The 17,484-nt window shown below is 55.7% G+C and overlaps 7 protein-coding genes across 7 annotated transcripts; 2 read left to right on the top strand and 5 right to left on the bottom strand.

Moving 5' to 3' along the window:
- Nucleotides 1-256: 256 nt before the first annotated feature.
- Nucleotides 257-1,394, bottom strand: JN550_004920 (uncharacterized protein; the record flags this gene model as incomplete). Its single annotated transcript, XM_049316489.1, has 2 exons — nt 257-1,085; nt 1,216-1,394. The coding sequence occupies 2 exons, from the start codon at nt 1,392-1,394 to the stop codon at nt 257-259; spliced, it is 1,008 nt and encodes a 335-aa protein (XP_049173118.1).
- Nucleotides 1,395-2,347: 953 nt separating this feature from the next.
- Nucleotides 2,348-2,664, top strand: JN550_004919 (uncharacterized protein; the record flags this gene model as incomplete). Its single annotated transcript, XM_049316488.1, has 2 exons — nt 2,348-2,518; nt 2,590-2,664. 2 exons carry the CDS (start codon nt 2,348-2,350, stop codon nt 2,662-2,664), a joined length of 246 nt encoding a protein of 81 aa, XP_049173117.1.
- Nucleotides 2,665-5,642: 2,978 nt separating this feature from the next.
- On the bottom strand, nt 5,643-6,264 carry JN550_004918 (uncharacterized protein; the record flags this gene model as incomplete). The annotated part of the gene is made up of 2 exons (XM_049316487.1): nt 5,643-5,999; nt 6,118-6,264. 2 exons carry the CDS (start codon nt 6,262-6,264, stop codon nt 5,643-5,645), a joined length of 504 nt encoding a protein of 167 aa, XP_049173116.1.
- Nucleotides 6,265-7,190: 926 nt separating this feature from the next.
- On the bottom strand, nt 7,191-8,009 carry JN550_004917 (uncharacterized protein; the record flags this gene model as incomplete). Its single annotated transcript, XM_049316486.1, has 1 exon — nt 7,191-8,009. The coding sequence occupies one exon, from the start codon at nt 8,007-8,009 to the stop codon at nt 7,191-7,193; it is 819 nt and encodes a 272-aa protein (XP_049173115.1).
- An 881-nt stretch (nt 8,010-8,890) lies between these two features.
- JN550_004916 (uncharacterized protein) lies at nt 8,891-11,583 on the bottom strand (the record flags this gene model as incomplete). Its single annotated transcript, XM_049316485.1, has 2 exons — nt 8,891-9,091; nt 9,151-11,583. The coding sequence occupies 2 exons, from the start codon at nt 11,581-11,583 to the stop codon at nt 8,891-8,893; spliced, it is 2,634 nt and encodes an 877-aa protein (XP_049173114.1).
- A 1,529-nt stretch (nt 11,584-13,112) lies between these two features.
- On the top strand, nt 13,113-14,359 carry JN550_004915 (uncharacterized protein; the record flags this gene model as incomplete). The annotated part of the gene is made up of 2 exons (XM_049316484.1): nt 13,113-13,598; nt 13,817-14,359. The coding sequence occupies 2 exons, from the start codon at nt 13,113-13,115 to the stop codon at nt 14,357-14,359; spliced, it is 1,029 nt and encodes a 342-aa protein (XP_049173113.1).
- A 485-nt stretch (nt 14,360-14,844) lies between these two features.
- Nucleotides 14,845-16,095, bottom strand: JN550_004914 (uncharacterized protein; the record flags this gene model as incomplete). Its single annotated transcript, XM_049316482.1, has 2 exons — nt 14,845-15,432; nt 15,724-16,095. 2 exons carry the CDS (start codon nt 16,093-16,095, stop codon nt 14,845-14,847), a joined length of 960 nt encoding a protein of 319 aa, XP_049173112.1.
- Nucleotides 16,096-17,484: the final 1,389 nt, after the last annotated feature.

Genomic DNA, 17,484 nt, shown 5'->3' with positions numbered 1-17,484 from the left:
TGTGTATAGCGACCGCTGCTCCGAAGATGAGCAGTATCGAGTGTTACACAGTTCTTACAGTGGAAAACTGGGCTCCACACTGAACTCAAAATATGGTACAGAGCAGCAGCGCTTGGTAAGGTAGGTTCGTCTGACCGTACAATGATGACACAGGTGGTGATGTGAAGAGCAATCAGCTCGACGCTGGGGGATGCAGTCCCGGATTGAGTACCGTAGACTCGAGGGGAATTCCATGTGTGAGAAACGGTCCAAGCCCTCAAAATATCGGCCCAAGCTCGAGGGCTGGAGAACTCCCCCCTTCACGCCGCCGTCTCTCTTCGTCAGCGCGGATGGCACGGGCAACTTCCTCGACTTGGGAACTATCCTCCGAAGCTCGTACGCGGACTCCGAAGAAGTCATCGCCGCCGGCCTCCAGCTCCATGGGGGTGACGGGTCCGGGGCTACCGAGGGGTGCGAGCTTGGGTTTGCTCGGCTTGCTAGAGACGCTGGTGAAGCCCATGTTCCTGAGTGATATGGCGTTCAGAGCGGCCGCGCTCACATTGCCACCGTTGATTGCGAGAGTGGCCTGCGCGATCATATCTCTCTGGTACTGTTGCAGTCGGCGCTTGGCCTCGGACTCGTTCCGTACGTGTCCTCCGGAAGATTCTCCGCGGTAGGTAGGCACCTGAGAGTCGGACTTGATGGCTGTAGAGGGCGACCCAGACATAGACGGCCGGAGAGTCTGATGCTGCGCTGGCTGCCGGCTCTCGTAATTGGAAGGATAATACTTCCCCATAGGAAGCGGGTTTGCGTGAACTCCACTGGGAATGTAGGATGCGACGGGTGTGTTCGATCTGCCGGGGACATTTGCGCTGGTGACCGCAGACGGCGGTGCAGGTGCTGGAGACGGCATAGTTGGCATTTCTACCTTTCCAGGCGGCGTCGCTCGTCCTGTGATGGTCGGGGCGGAGACCGGAGGGAGCGAGTCTGGCGAGTTGGTGTCTGACGCCCTCTGAATCGACCTCTGGCGGGCTTTGGAGGCATCCAGGTGGAAAGGATGACTGCGGTAGACACGGGTCTGGTCTTCGTGCAAGGGGAAATAACCACTGTTGTAAGGGTTCGGGTGTTAGCTGACGGACGTACGGCCTCGAGTGCTGTGGGTAATTTGTTTGATTCTTTGTCGTATTTTTCTTCGGGGGGAACTTGGTTAAAATGGAAGGCCGTGAATAAACATACCCAGGTAGATCCCCACGTGCTGATAGTGGCGCCGGTGGAGTATAAACAGAAGCGCTGCTGGAGACCGACTTCTTGGTGGTCGGCGGTAGATCAATTGCGATTGGGCGGCTGCTAGAGGACGGGGATCCTCGTGGGGAGTCTGGTGGTGACGAGTCAGCGGACAGGCCGGACAGGGACATTGTGATTTGGATTGGCGGGCGCTTCGTGAGATTCGCATTGTGACGTGACTAGTTACAGAGCACCGGGCTGGGGATGACGGCGCCGGGGACGACGCCAGCGGTTTCGAGAGAGTCGTGTGCTGTGTGGAACTTGAAGAGGCAAGCCGCTCGCGCTGCGATGAGACCGGGAGCAGCAAGAATCCCATGGTGCTGCCCCACGGTACGAGATGGGAAAACCGGAGGGGGGAACAGGGCCCCATCCAAAAACCGAAAACCCACGCCACTTTTGCAGGGCAGACAGGGGGAGGAGACGCTTGGCTTCTGCTTATCCTGCCCGCCGGCTCCCACTAGGAACGGTGCACTGGGACAGGGGCCTGAGGGGTTCCAGGGACCCCAAATGGGACCCCAATTAGGGATTAGGGGACCGACCGCCGACGACAAGCGCTGCACCCCGCTTGCCCGCTTGCCCGCCAGCCCGCCAGCCCATTTCTCGCTTGGCTCTCAGCCCAACCACAATCCCAGCAGTAGCGTCGTAGTGGCGGGGGGGCATTAGCGGGCTTCCTTCAACCGACTAGTTCACAGGGCCACCCAATGAACTGTGGTCGCGACGGAGTCTCGGGCTCAGGCTGAGGCGACATATTTGCCCGTGTCATCTTGCGGCTTCGGCAAACCGGCAAGTGCGCCACCGCCGTCTGCGACGTCCGTCGGTTGGCATGTCAGATACGGCTCGGAAGCCTTCGCGGCCGCAACTCGAAGCGCGATGGGTGGTGTATGGTGAACCTCGCTCAGAGCATACAGAATACTCGGGGAGAGCAACTGAGAGACAGAGGGGGAAATGTAGACAATGTGGGAAAGGAGGGGTGGAGAAAATAAACTAAAGCTCACCAGGTATCTTCAGATGCATGTCCCCTGCCTTCCTCACAGGGCACGACCGCGGACTGGCTTGGGGCGTTGGTGAGGGTCGAGTCGAGAAGATGATGTCCGTAGGGTCGACATCGCCAGGAGAGGACGGCGCTGACGACACATCTGATGCGTTGGACATGTTGGACAGTGATCTGCCAGGCATGCCTGGGCGACGTGCGGCCATGGACGACAAGTACGACGACGGCTTCAACGTACGACCGAAGCTCGCCATTTCCCCTGGCGTACGTGGCACGTCGGTTGACTGGACTGACCGCGCGAATGATGGTGAATGTCCTGATGTTGGGCACTGCAGTTAGCACCTTGGAACGGAAAGACTGAAGCCGCGCGGTGTCTGCCAAGAGCCGCCAGATACGATCCAGGGGTGTAGATTCGCAGAGTGTGTATATCAACCACTCTCACTCAATCGCTGGTTCATGCGGTGTCTTTCAGCGAAAAATTCTCTCAAAACCAGCTCATCAGTCTGCTGGGGAGGGTTGGACGTGGCTTCCAGTCTTGACACGGTACGTGCGTCTTGGTGGCCTCCCGATAGTCGATCACAGTCCGCTCCTCATCTAGCTTAGGCAAAGCAATTATGAGAACGCAGATACGTTTGTTGATCGCTCTGAGCAGGGTGCAACCGGAGTAGAGAAATCAGAACATGGAAGTCTCACCTTATCGCGCAGGTTACGAGATATGCTGGAGACTAGAGGAGAAAGACCGGGCGCTAGTCGAGGAAAACACACCGCAACACGGACTCTGCCCTCTCTTTGGGGACGACTGAACCAGATCGTCGTCGTCGGGCGCGGTGATGACTCCACTGTCAATTTTGTCGAACGACACCGAGTTGAGCAGGACCCGCATGGAGAAGCAGTTGTTAGGTCGACCCGCTCAGGAGAACGCTCTCCGGATCGACTTGTCACGCCTCTACCCCGGAGAGAACAGGGTGGCGGGCATGTGGGTGGAAGTCGGACAACGTCGGTAGGAGCCGAAAAGTCGAGGAAGCCAAGCCGAAGAGCGTGGGAATAATTATGCCGCCGAGGGAAGAAAGTAATCAGCACTGAGAGTCCACGTTCTGAAACACCAGACCGCTGAAGATCGTCTTGGTCGACGCGGGTATCGAGGTCAGGTAACTAATTGCCAACAAAGTCCGAATGCTAAAGCTTCCAGTTCCTCGAGTTTGTTTCCTTTGGAGAGTCCACTGTCTCAGACAGCAATGGAAATTAATACCCAAAAGCCAAGTTCAAATGAACCTGGAATAACAAGTTTATCTACATCTTTTATTTATCTTCTCGGTGGCAGCGCCCGGCGGACCTATCACATAGAAGACCCTGAAGAAAGACCCTTAAGGAACGGGCTTAAGCTAAAGGATGTCGGTCGGCTGGGATCCATATTCCCAAAGATGTGCCATCCATGGATCTCTCTCCCGGGCCGGGCTGCGATGTTGCCTCTGTGCCACATCAGTTCGCAGTACTTGCGCTCGCGTATGGTTTCCCCGCCGTCTGCGGTAGCAGTACTACGGCCCATGTGGAGGTGTGGTCCACTATCTTCTGCAGTGTAGACATCTGATGGTGTTGTATTAGTCAAAGCTGCACAGCCTGAATGGATGGAAGCCTCGCACCTGCGATTTTCAGTGCGATCTTATGTCATTTGTTGTCTGGGGGCTATTCCCGGACCAAGTATATTCGCAGATGACGAGACCCCGGCGTGTGACCCGACATGCAGAAGATCTACGCCGTGCCCCGGCCCTCTTCGAATCAGGCCCATGCTGATGGAGCGGTGCCGCCCTCAAACACGCGGCTTTCAGTAGATGGTAGGCAACGCCTGCCAGTCCCACAGGATCTGCGCGGGTAGTGAATGAGTTTCAGATTTCGCTGGTAGGACCTGGGACCCATCTCCCTGTTGACGACCTGTCAGGAGGGTAAGCCAGATTTCTGCAGCGATCTGCCATCGGTTATCGCAACGACGACTCGCGCATGCATATAGTCAACCTGTCACGCCAGTATTGCGGTTCAGCAGGTGGCCGATCGCGTCTGATAGCGGTTTGGGCTTCATCTGGTTCCGTCCTGTCTTCCCGTGCGTACATAGCAAGTGCTGATAAGCCGAAAGACAAGACTCTTTCCACTCTGCCTTACAAGTTGCCACCAAACCATGCAGCCAAGGCACCGTCTCAACAGTGGATGCGTGGATGTGGCAACTACTGCAACTTTTCTGCATTGATGTTTAGAGTCTGCAATGCTGCATGGAGTGAGAGGTTGAGAGGGGCACAGGGCATCAACAGGCAGCTGCAGGCTCCAAAACAGCTTTGGGTTTTCTGCTGCCTCAGACATAAGAGCGTCGATCTGGTTGATCTATGCTGCAACGGGGGGCCCTGGGGGCCTGTTATGTGTGATATCCTTGGAACCTCAGCCATGCCTAGCTAGCAAACGTTGATCGTTTTATTTTACTTTTCTTCCTTCCTCCTCCTTCGCCAGATTCTCTAACTCGGGTCATCATTGCAGGTCATATCTATAGCAGTGGCAAAAATATCCTCGGGCTGCTCCCCGACCCCGAGACACTCTGTAGGTTTCATTAGAAGAGAGCGCGTGTCTGTCCCTAAAGCCTTCGAAGGTGGAAGTGCTTGCATGTGGACAAAAAATGAACTCAGACGCAGCCAATGGGCTACCAGAGACAGCACCCCATGCCTCCGAAAAGCAATGGCCAATAACCTCGGGGCCGCAATGACGTCGATCTACAGCGTCAACCCTGCCTCAGACTTGGCGAAACCCGGCCGACTCCCCAAATCAAGGTAGCGTTCCCGCTTCAACCGCCGGTGCTTGAGCTGGTGGGCCTCTAAATCGACTCTAATGCACTTAAGATTGTGTCGTTGAGTTGTAGTCAGGAGCCCAAAAACTCTCTCTGACTGAATACGGTCCTCCACTTGGGCCGGCTCATAAGCTATGGCTCCGTGTCTATACTTTTGCGCTTCGCGAAGTGGCACTAAGAAGCAACTCGGAACGTCACACGAGACAAGGCTCTTGCCACAATGCAGACCACGAATAATACGCCCCCCAGAAGTTCCTGCATTTCTTAGCGATATACATTTTGCTGCAAGTCCGAGCGAGTCAAAAGCAGAAGATTATTATATTACGGTGTAGATAGTGTTGTTGCCGAGACTCCTTGTACTCCTCGCCGTCGTGATTGTAATCAAGGGGTATCCCAAGAGGCCAGAAAGGAACTTTGCCGTGAGTTAGGAAAATTGCCCCAAATGGCAACATGTACTCCTTGCGGTCATAATCGTTTATGGGACACAAATCGAATGAACCCGACTACGGTTCCGTGTGTTTTCCCCCTGCCCATTCCTCAAGGCGGCAGATAGACCTAGAAGATCTATGCCCTCCAGCCGGAGGAACGAACCGAAGCATTTCTGCCAAGGTTGGCACGACCGGTGAAGCGGCTGTGTCTCTCGCGGTGAGCCCACCAGTAAGCAGCCCCAGCGACGGTGCCGATGAACCAAAGGATCAGGTTCGCCAGATCGACCCAAACAGCATTCTTCATCCGCTGGATGCCGGCGTTGCCTTCGGGGTTCTCGTGGATGTACATTTTACCAAACAGGCCGAAGACGGCGCACCAGAGCACGAAGATGATGAAGCTCCATGCTGGGACGGCGGCAAAGCGCAGGATGAAGGGGATGGAATAAAGCAGAGAGGTGAGAGCAGACAGCGCTCCGACCACGACCGCAAAGACCTGTGCGTTTTGAGTCAGCAACTGCACCCGGACTGATGGTATAGCGCATTTCTACAAATTCCAGATTCTCGGCATAGAGGTTCAAGGCATCGTTGTTCAACACCAGAGGATCACTTACCCATTTGCCGTCCGCATATTTGCCAGCCTTGCGCGCGGCGTCCAGGTCTGTCCCGTAAAGACCGATGACAACAAGTCCCATAATAAATTGGAAGAAGTGCAATATCGAGAAGAGCAGATAGCTCAGTGCCATGCCGAAGAACCCCATTGTTATTAGATTTCCTCGTTCGTGCGCGTCGTCGCGGATGTGTGGATGTGTTCGTTTGGATGAAGTCGTACTGATGTGAGGAGCCGATTACGAGGTGGTTCTGGCACTTGAGTCCACCGAAGAGTCTGTCACAGCGGTCGGAGGTCTCTCGCTTGGAATGCTGTAACTGGGTGAGGGGTGCAGAGGACGACGAGGAAATTGCGTCGAAAGAGTGAGGCCCTAAGGGGTGAAAAGCCGACGATATTAGCGCATTCATTTCCAAGGTTGTGATGCGCGAGCGCGCCCGCGCTTGGATGCCGTTATGACGCAATGCGACCCTTGCCAAGCCAGATTCGCTCACAATTGAGTCGGCGCTAGTCAGACCGCGAGATGAACCACTCGCCTGGAGAGTTCCCACAAACAGGGGCCTTGCGAACTCTGCCGTCCTATCACACGGGTGATGGACGATGCTAAAAGGGCCTCTGGTGTGAAATGTCGAGCCCAGAACGATCTTCCAAGGGGCAGAAAGATACCGGGCCATCCACGCACGTGGCACACCCGTTGTACTCCACGACTTCTGCCAAATAAGTTACAGGCCGGTCCTTCGTGAAGGAAATGCGGTTGTTAGACTGTATATGAGTTAGATAGTAGGGAGATAGACAGATATGACAAAAGGTGGACCATGACTATGTAAATCTATTAGCATCCCTTGATAATAGTAGACGCGATATCAAGAATCGGCCATTGTAGGAGACGGCACTTGAATCTCAATGCCATATCACTATACTCGAGTTGAAAAACTATACCCCACCAGGAGGGTCCATGTTCCACCCTTATAGTAACCAACTCCAACCACACTGCGAGCAATGGAATCTAGTGGCACAGAGAGATTGCCTCCCAGCACATATCACCGCCAATCATGGTTCTGTCTATAATACAAGTAATTCTCACAGTTTGGAAAACTTGTCGCCCCAGTCGTCCTTAAACACAGGGCCCATGGCTACCCTTCTCACGTGGTCCGGGTCGAGGAACCCAACCAGCAATACCTCGTCGCCCTTGTTCTTACGGAAGAGCCTGCGGTAGAACCTCGACGTCTCGCGGTCTCGGTGCCAGTAGGCCGGGTCGTCGACGTCCTTCATGAATGGCCGGCCCTCGGCAAAGTCGTTCGAGCCCCGAAAGACGAACGTCGCCTCGTCGAACTCGGCCGCGGGCGAGATGGCCATGGCGCCGCGGTGAACCCGGCTGATCTCCCGCGCAATTGCGACGTGTGTGCCGCGCGGGCGGTCCAGGCGGCCGTGCTCCGCCTCCCACCGCGGCGAGGGGAAGACGTCGACGGCATACTTGGATATGTGCACGAGGGAGCTGATGACCTCGGCCAGGGTGGTGAACCACACGCCGCGGGGGAACTCGCCCAGGACGGCGAGGAAGATGTTGCCGAACAGCAGCTGTGTCAGGCCGCTGGACCGCCGGTGGTCCGGGTGCACCACCGTCAGCCCGCTGTGGACGACCGGGTCCGCCCGGCCTGTGATCGGGAGCACGACGGCCGCGGCGAAGGCCACGACCTCGTCGCCCTGCCGCGCGATTGCTAGGACCTTGTCGTCAAAGGCCGAGGAGAGGTCGGTGCTGAAGACCTGGTAGTTCGGCACGGGATTCAGGCATCGCGCCCCGAGGTCGCGGAGGCTCGCCTGCAGGGCTTGAAGATCTGTGGTAGGGAGATGCAAACCGGGACGATTTAGCATCTGGATTCCATAATCTTCCGAGGGCATCCTGCTTGCAACTAAAGATAGTAAAGTAGTGCAATACTGGCTAAAGGGCTCGCTCTGCATTCGGTTTCTCTGACACAGATATAGTAGTAATATATGCTGCACCTAGCTTCCACACGGGACCCGCGGTTTGGCTTACCAATTTCTGCTGCGCTGACATGTGGTTTGCCTGTTTCGGTATCGCCATAAGCAGCAGCCATAGCAGCCGCATGCTGTCGTCGCCGAATTCGCCCATTATTGTTGTCTGTCGGATACACTCACTGTCCTCTAGCTTGGTGATATCCTTCCTAGCTGTTTCGGAAACCCCACAGCTCTAGGAAACACATGAATTTGCAACGGCCACATCAGATTACTGCAAACCGTTGAGTCTAGCTCCGGTATTCTTTCTTCCCACGCCCAAGGTGTGCTTTGGCCGAAGTGATATTGATTTCTAGTTCCTGGCAGTAGCAAGTGCTTGGACAAACGACAAGGCGACATAGGTCTTTCACGAACACGGTGGTCTTCAGCATGAAATTGGAAATGTGGTATCATTCGACTTTGAATGTGTTGTCGTATTTTATCGTCTCGCCAATTATAAATCAACCCATCCCGTCGCTATGATTACAATTTTATGCCAACAAATCCCTGTCTCTCAGGGACCAGAACCTGCATTATACTCTGTCTGCCTGACAAAGTGTCATCGTACGCCGTGTCGTAATACATAGTGAAAGTAGGGTCATCCTTCTGCTTCTTCTCTCGGATTTAATAGGATCCGGATCCATTAAATATCGCCTGTCGCGACGCTCTTGATACACTTGATCCTCTCGGGGTATTCGAACGAGACCGCCTGTAGCAGCAGAGAGACAGCGTGTTCAGCTCTGCTGGCTGGCTCCTCATCGTCCTCGCTACGCAGCAGCGGCGGCTGTGGTCATTGACAGTCGGTTTTTCTTGGCCTTGGCCTTAGCTGCAGCTGCCTTCTTGGCTGCGTCCTCTTCCCCTGCCTTCTGTGAGTAGTCCTTCCATTTCCTCCAGCCATCAAAGTCGATGAGGGCTTGCATACAACCCCATTCCATGACCTTCCTTTCGAGCCATACGAAGTTCACCGGCTGCACAGTAGACGATCAGTATACCTAGAATGTGAGAAATGTTACAGAGGACTGCCTACCTTGGTAAGGAAATCATTACAACCAGCGGCCAAAGCCTCGTGCCTGTCGCTTTGGAGCGAGCTAGCCGTCAGAGCAACGATGATGACAGGGCTCTTGAACATTTCTGTATTTGGAAGCTTATCCTGTTCGTCTGGTTCGCCCTGAACCTCATCGGGAGCACTGTTGGCGGACGAGGAGAAGACGCCGATGGAGTTGACCTTTTCTATCCTTCGAATTTCCCTAGTCGCTTCGAGACCGTTCATGATTGGAAGTTGAATGTCCATCAGTACCAAGTGAAAGCCGCCAGTTCTCCATTTATTGACGGCATCCCTGCCGTTCATGGCTGTCTGCCACCTTACCTTGAGTCTCTTCACAAATGCTTCAAGCAGCTTCAAATTGATGATGTTGTCTTCCACGATAAGCACATTGATGGGTGGGACACTGCCGTTGAGCATTCCAGGCGGCAGAGTAGGGGTCTCGACGGTCCTCTTCTTCTTGGGCCGGGCAGTCGGGCGGGGTGAAGCCACACGGGGTGGAGGAGTGGCGACACGCTCTGGGGCTGGCGGCGTAGGGATGGGGGGAGCCGATGGGGGCGGGTGCGAATGCTGAGAAAGCTGAGAAAGTTGAGAGTGCTGAGTATGTTGAGGGTGGTTGGATTGATCTGAAGATGCAGCTGAATGAGTCCTTGAGCGTTGTGGCCTTGTAGAGTAGACATGCGTACCGATGCTGATTGGAGCGGGCACTGGCGCATGCTGCGCGTGTGTGGTGACGGTAGACGCTGGGGAAGCCGTGTGCATCCGCCCGATCTTGGGCCGCGATGGCCCTAGACGCCTCGTGCTGCCGGGAGACGGCAAGGGAGGCAGTTGGCCGTTGCCCAGAATCGCCATGGATGGGGGGAATTGGAGGCTAGCTGGTGCCGCTGCGACGAGGTTGCCATGGTGTGTGTGAGGAGCCGGTGGATACGGAGGGAAGTAATCAGTTCCAGACTCATGAGGCCTGTGGTCATCATAGAACCTAGGGTTTGGGGACGCCTTGGGGGTGGTTCGGCGATTGGGGACGTCGATCAAGAGGGCATCGTCTACAGTCTGGCCGCCGGGAAAGTAGGCATCCAGCGTCCTGCCCATGGGTTCGTCGGGCTGCAGCTGGCGTGAGTTCTGGTCCTTGGGAACGATGCGCAAGGTGAGATCCGGAGCATCGAACTGTCGTCCGAGAGAGTTTGTGTATTTGCGCAGAATCATGTCCCGCACATCGTCGACCAGGTCCTCCTCGTTGATGGTGATCATGGTGGCAGAAGCGCCGGGTCGTTTGACCCATATCTTCCGGGTTACCATGTTGCCGCTGATGGGTACGAACTGCTCTGGATCGTTCAGCTCATGGGGATGCGCCGAATTGAGCAGCGTCGTGATCAGCGTTCTCTGCTGGTTCGGGAGGATGCTCTGCCGCCGTGAGATGCTCGGTCGCAGGGCGTTCGGGGAGGAGCGCAGATGGGCGGGGACAAGAGTCGGCGAGATGGGTGTCGCCAAAAGACTGGCAGAGTCGCCGAGGGCCTCGTCGTGGGTGGTATGGCTCGGTCGAAGGACCAGAGATGCCGACGACGGTGCAGGAGGAGCAGGGGCGGCAGCGTCGAGCGGAGTGGCTGGGGCCGTGCAAGATTGGGCCGGTGCAAGATCAGGCGCGGCGGGCTCTGCAGACGACAAGTCTGGCGATGCAATGGGGTTGCTGGTCGTGGGGTTCTCGTTGATGCTGGGGAGGGCAGCGTTGATCGCGGGAACCGTTGATGGATTGGCATTTGCTAGGCCGGAAGGGTGCAGATCGTTGCCCGAAGCTAGGCTAGCCCCGGCTGCGCTGCTGGTGGTGCTGGTGGTGCTGCTGCTGTTGCGGTGCTGGCTGTCGCTGTTGGAGCCCGCTAGCGTCTCGTCACCTGCGACGCCGTCGCTGCCGCCGCCGCCGCCGCCGACCTCTGCTGCTGCAGGTGGACCGTCAGGCGCGCCGTCGACTGCGACTGCGACTCCGGCACCGCTGGCCGCCGGGTCGTCAGCAGGACTGGCCTGGCTGAACCTCGTGGGCGAGCGGGAGATGGAGGCGAGCCGTTCTGTGTCTGCGTCTGTGTATGGGTCGTCTTTGCCCCTCAGGCCTGCACTTGCAGCTGCGCGGGAGCCCGAGGACGCGCTCGCCGACTCGGCCGACGCTCTTGTAGATGGCCTGATCTTGACTGCATGGTTTGCCGTGGCCTGACGGGGGCTTTTGCGACCGTGGCCCTCGTCCGGCCGGACGTTTTCCTTGTTGTTGTCGGCCTCGTCCCCGGCCTCGTTTATCGAGGATGCGGCATAGCGAGAGGTGCTGCGCGAGCGCGGGCGACCGGACTTGAGGCTGTTCTTGCTCGAGGCCACCGACGGCGCTGCGCTGTTGCGCCTCAGCAGCTTCGCCTTGATAAGGGCCTTGAGGTCGCCCATCGAAGGTAATGTCGAGACATGGGCTTCGAGTATTTTGGACATTCAAGCACAGGTCAAGCAAAGTCGCAGGGTGCGGATATACCAACGAGGCCTGGGGAAGAAATATTTCCGGCGGATTCCAGTGCCGGAGCTGCAGGCTTGTATGTAATGTATTTCCAATCGGCCTTGCCCTCATGCGTAACCTGGAGCGGGCAATGTCGTTTGTTCTACTTGCCAGGGGAGGTCCAGTAGGTACAGGACAGGACAGAAGCGCACCAGAGGGAAGTAAATAGCACCCGGCAACAGCCACGTCCGCAATGTTTCGCTTGTTTCCCGTTCCAGTCAAGGGAAAATCCAGTCAAGGGAAAGTATGGCAGCATCAATGGTCCGGGCCTGCTCTTGGGGAGTCGCTAAATTACTGGCCCAAATTGGAGTGCGATCGTGCTGGAAGGCGTGCACGACAAACATCAGCAAGGATTGGCATGGCATCGTGATCGTGCCGACGCGTTCTGGCGCTCTGGTCCGCTTCTCCACCCAGGTGACGGGTCGACTCACAAGCGGCCACGGCACCCATGCAAGCAGGCATTGAATGGGAAAAAAATTCAAGAGAAAATCAGGATCCGGCTGGCTGGGACCAGGCTCTGTTCTTCCGCCAACGTCCATCTGCATAGCACGTTACATACAATACCTGCCGAGGTGCGTAGCTAGATTGTTAGGTTCTTACTTAGTTGCAGCACGAGCAGAGACAGGACTCTGGACCATAGGCGGGCCAAGAGCTGCAGAAATCAGGCCATCTTGATGATCGAACTGGCCTAACTGCATCATGGTCAGTAGGAAGTCACAGAGCCTCGTCACGGCATTGGTTGTCTCATTAACTAGTTGCCCAAGCTAACTTAGATGACCAACATAGTACATACTGTAGGTCCCTTAGGCCACAAAGCGACCCTGCAGGCAAAGGGGCAACGGGACAACTCACAATAGCCAACGGCGCAGAGATATGTTCTTGGCTTCGCAAGCTCCCATCCTCTGCAGCCCCAGGGGCCATGCTGGATTCGCGCATGTGCAAGCATGAGGCTTTGGCTGTGTTAGAGACCTACCCCATGGAAGTCTGTTATTGCTCACCAAGGTGTTTTGAGATGAGATGCCGTTAATACACATAGGTACCTACTCAGGGAATCACTACTGACTCCCTACTGTAGATACGCAGTGCCTGGTAGATAACTCGGCTGGCTCCACTGAAGGTAGAACCATCCATGCACCTGACCAGGCAAGAACAGGCTGTGACAAGTGATCGGGCTGATGACTGACAGCGCCCGCGGGCCATAGCTCGAGCTCTAGCTGACCTGCATCGGATACTATCCAATGCTGTGCTGGAACTTTACCTAGAGCTCCCAGATCCACTGCGGACATCGGCCAACGATAATCCGCCCCTAACACGAACAATTTTCTCCTAACCCAAGGCCCCAATCCCACACGAACCCTTCACTTCGGATGCTCGAACGTCCCGAGTCCTGCATTGCAGCTGCTCTGGAAATCCAACAGACGGCGCAATGCCGCCACGAATAGCAAGTGCGTCGGTCGCCCCGTCGACTTCGGCTCTGCTTCAGATCAGCGCAGGCGCACGTGTTATGAGAGCACCAGCCCAGCAACAGGCATGTGCCGGCTTCTCGACCACAGCGTCTCGCGCCTACAACCCAAAGGCGCGGCGAGCCTTCTGGAAATGGCTGTCAGGTCCAGGCAATGCCTACAGAAAGGCGCCGGCGGAGAGTAAAACCCTCTACCTGGGCAAGAATCGCAACCCATTCCGTCCCGAAGGCAAGGACGAGGGCGCAATCGGCAGCAAAGTTCCTTTCCCCTTGAACCCCAACTTCCGCAGCACACCCATCCTGAGCAATCAATCTCGCGAGTTGATCTGGAACAAGGTCATGCGCAAGGGGGAGACCATCAAGGCTGTTTCCGCCGAGCTTGGTGTCGACATCACAAGGGTGGCCGCCGTTGTGCGGTTAAAGGAAGTCGAAAAAGACTGGATAGCCAAGGTAAAGCTTCCTCCCTCCCATCTCCAGACCCGTCCGCCCTCTACAGCCACTCTTTCTATGATGATTATCAACATACCAAATTCGATTAGTCTTGAAGACATCTACATGGTTACAAACTTTGTTGCGAGCCTCTCTGAGCCCATTCCTGGCACACATCCGTTTCATCTGCACTTGCCATCTCTGACCACCGGTACTGACGAACTGTGCCTCACATATAGGGCATCAAACTTGCATGGCCGTATGCCAGGGCTATCCGCCATATGCTGCCTGTAAAGTCTTACAATCCGGAAGTGCTGAACAAGCCTCTCGAAGATATCAACGAACTTCATGTCCACCCCCACACCATGAAGCAGCTGTACTGGCCCACTTCCGAGTCCCGACAGTTTACTAGAGAGGATGCGGCAAAGGCTTTCCATCGAAACATGCTGTCAGCAGACAAACGAGTTCCCCACCCTGAACTGATCCGGATGGAGAGAGACTTGTTCAAGGGGGTAAACCCTTCAAAAGCGAAGAAAAATTTCCTCAGAGCAGTTGAGCTTTCGGAGAGCAAGGCGGCCCAGGCCAAGATTCGGATAGCCCAAGCCGAGGAACAAGACACCACCAGAATCAACACAAAACGATTCGAGTTCAGGTTCAAAGAGATCAACTCGGAGGATGTTGGTCCAGATGGTCGTAAGATCACGGCGGTTGGTGCTAGATACGGCCGGCCCTCGTATGACAGAGTCAAGGGTGCTGTCAAGATCCCGACCAGTGTTCCTTAAAGAAGGACACGCTGCACCATTCTCCCTGTGTATACCATGTATCATAAGTAAGCTCAGACTGTGGGCCTACAGCTCTAACAGCGTTCTTACATAAAGCTTCATCAGGGAAGGCATCAACTTGCCTGATGAAGCATTTCAGCTGCGGGCCAAGGCATTTGAAGGCTATGTACGCCACCTGTGCCATGTACAACAAGCGCCATGTATGATTAGATCATTGAGTAGCGGGTGTTGGTCATTTGAGATACCACCGCAAGGTCTTGGCTTAGGATGATGGACACCTAAGTCGGTTGATCACAAAGAGTGGTCATTATAAATAGGAACAAACGAACCTGTTCCCATATCAATACAACATTATAAAGTCTATGAAGCGTCTTGGCTGTATGTTTCAGGTGACTCTGGTAGCTGTATTATACGGATCGTTGGGGGCCTCGAGCGAACCCTTCGAACATGGCAGTACGGACGGAACAAAACTCCAAAGGGGCCGATTACATCTGGGATGAGGCTGCGATTCTCTCGGCCTCGGCATCTGCTTCCACCTGCGCCTTTACCACAAGCTTGGCATGGCTTTGCCAATCGTTGGTGCCGCGGGCTTCGGCCTCTTCTATAATTAGGTTTCGCCGCAACTGCTCGATGCCAGCCTCGTCGAGGAGATTCAAGTCTATAACGCACTGCTCTACCGAGCCCCAGATCTCCCGGATCTTGTTGAGCGTGCCGGTCATATTCTCCTTCCTCGACCCGACCATGCGCCTCGCGCCGGCCGGGTTGCCCTTCAGGGCCGGCTCCTTGATGAGATGCCTCGTGAACTCGGCATGGCGAGACTTGAGCCCGAGTTCCGTGAGGCTGTACTCATGGGCGACTACATCATCGTCCACCCCACACAGCGAGAGAATGAGGGCACAGATCACACCCGTTCTGTCCTTGCCCGCGGTGCAGTGAAGAAGTATCGGGGCGGGTGCACTGCCGCTGCCGCTGCTAGGGGTGGCGAGGTGCTTCAGAATAGACCGGTAGGGTTGTGCCTCGTTCTCTTGAGAGGAGGCAGATTTGAGGATGTCCTGATACGCTTGCACGAAGCCCTGTCACATGCTACGTTAGTATGCCTGTCTCTTTGGGAACATTCTATTTCTTTGGAACATTGGGGGTCACACGATTGCCAAGCCCAAGGCAAATACAAGCACAAGAAACAGTAGAACGTAGAACCACAGCCACTCTCGGGTCAGCTCGTAGGCTTTTTTCACCCAGCATGGTTCAAGACAGGAGAGTAGGCCGAACGGCAGTGGCCAGCCCCCCAAAGCCTCTGCTTCGTAGGGCGTACCGGTATACCGCCCGCAGTAGCGTAAAGCCCCCAAGTCACATGTTCTGCTTACCTTTGAGCTCTCATCGGCGTAATTCTTGAACCTCAGGGCGATAGCCTCGGGCGAGTAATCCTCGTCCAGGAAGACGGGTGCAAAGATGCGCCGGGCCCCTGCCCACTCTTTGGCCTGGCGCCCGTGGCCCTGGGCCGCATCGCGCTCGATCTCCTGCCGCGACCGCAGGTCGTACACGTCAGCGATGCTGAGCGCCTGCAGCTGGGCCACCCCGTCGTCCGTCACCTTGGACGGCTCCGAGGAACGGAAGACCACGCCGTGGCGCACGATCTTGCCCGGTTGCGAGGCGACTGGGTAGCCGCCTATATCCCGGAAGTTGGGCAGCCCCTGGACGTAGACAAAGGGTGGAGAGGGGAGATTGGGGTCCGCCATTTCCTGAGACAATCCAAAAAGATAAGTACTCGGTGTAATAATGTATATTGTGTAAAGTTTGTATGGCGGCGTTTAGGGGCTAAGAATCAGGCTCTGGGGGTTGGTCGGCTGTGGGAGTATATCGACCCGAGGTAACAGCGGAAATGACGATCACTTGCCGAATTGGTTGCAAGTTGGGGGCTGCAACAACGTACGTCGATCCGGCCAGGAATAGCAAAAGCCAATGCAGTCCAGACACCGTTGTTAGAAGGGCAGATCTTCGCTATTCCAAGAACCAGCGAGTAAAGGTTGTAAGTGTGATTTTGTGCCGTAGGTGATTTCTGCCCCCGGTGGAGTGGAACAGGTTCCCGGTTCTGGAGTTGCGGCAGGCCGGATGCGCTACCCCGTAACAAGCGTGGACATGAGAAGAATGGGACACAAGTTCTGAGTATGCGAGGGTCTACGGCTTGCAGAGGTATCATTGGATGGCCATAGAGCTTACGAATGACTGATCGTAAGAGGTAGTTGAGGGGTATTCCTGAACGAAAGAGATTGGACAATGGGTTGCTACAAACCCCCGCGCAGAGCCTCGTTGAAATGGCACCATCCCACTCTTCGCACCCGTCTCGCACCCAACGATCGTCATCTTCATTCTTATCCTCTCCGTCTCGCGCGAAGCGAACTTGCTTGCCAGTTTACCGCCGAACTTTAGTTGTTCGAGTTACTGAACAGCCTTTGAGTCGCAGATGTTGCTAGAGAGAGTTGATCTCTCGCGTCACGTCACACGAGGCTCGGCAGCGTCTGTGAGGGCGAGGCACAGCTCCCCTGTCCGGCAGGATCAATTGACGTCGCCTTGTGCTGCGTGATCGTCAAAGACGGAAATACACTCCAGCCCCAACCCACAGTCTGCCGCGTTCAAGCCAGCCAACAAAGTCGAATATCTCAAGGCAAGATCCCTCATCAGTGTAGTGGAGTTGATGCCTGATCTCGTGCTAGACGCCTCGTCGGTCGCCTTGCATAAGCTGAGACTATGCCGGCCCGCAAAAGCTGCATGGTATCTTTGACACCTGCACAACAGAATGCTTAGCTCGGCTAGTTTTGATCTAGCCTGCTGCTCAGTTGTGCTGGGGGCAGTTGGGACTCGTGCCAGCTCTCTTTACTGGCCCTGGGTGGGCTGGGGAGAACTGGAATAAGTCCAACTGCAGAAGAAGCCCAGTTCGCGGACTACCGTAGCCCAAAGACTGGGCGGCTGAGATTCACCCGCAAGGCTTTCGAAGCTCTCTTGTTGTGCCATGGCTTTTCTCCCCTTTCCCCTTCTGTACGAGTACAGCTCCCTGTCCCCGGCGTTGGGGCTATCAAGTGAGGCTTGGCGACCTTCAAGTGAAGCAGGCTGTCTATGCTTAATCATCC

Source organism: Neoarthrinium moseri (genome assembly GCF_022829205.1).
Source record: "Neoarthrinium moseri strain CBS 164.80 chromosome Unknown scaffold14_Wmoseri_CBS_16480, whole genome shotgun sequence".
In the NCBI taxonomy this organism is placed as follows: Eukaryota; Fungi; Ascomycota; class Sordariomycetes; order Amphisphaeriales; family Apiosporaceae; genus Neoarthrinium; species Neoarthrinium moseri.
This window is presented reverse-complemented; position numbering and strand designations above follow the sequence as displayed.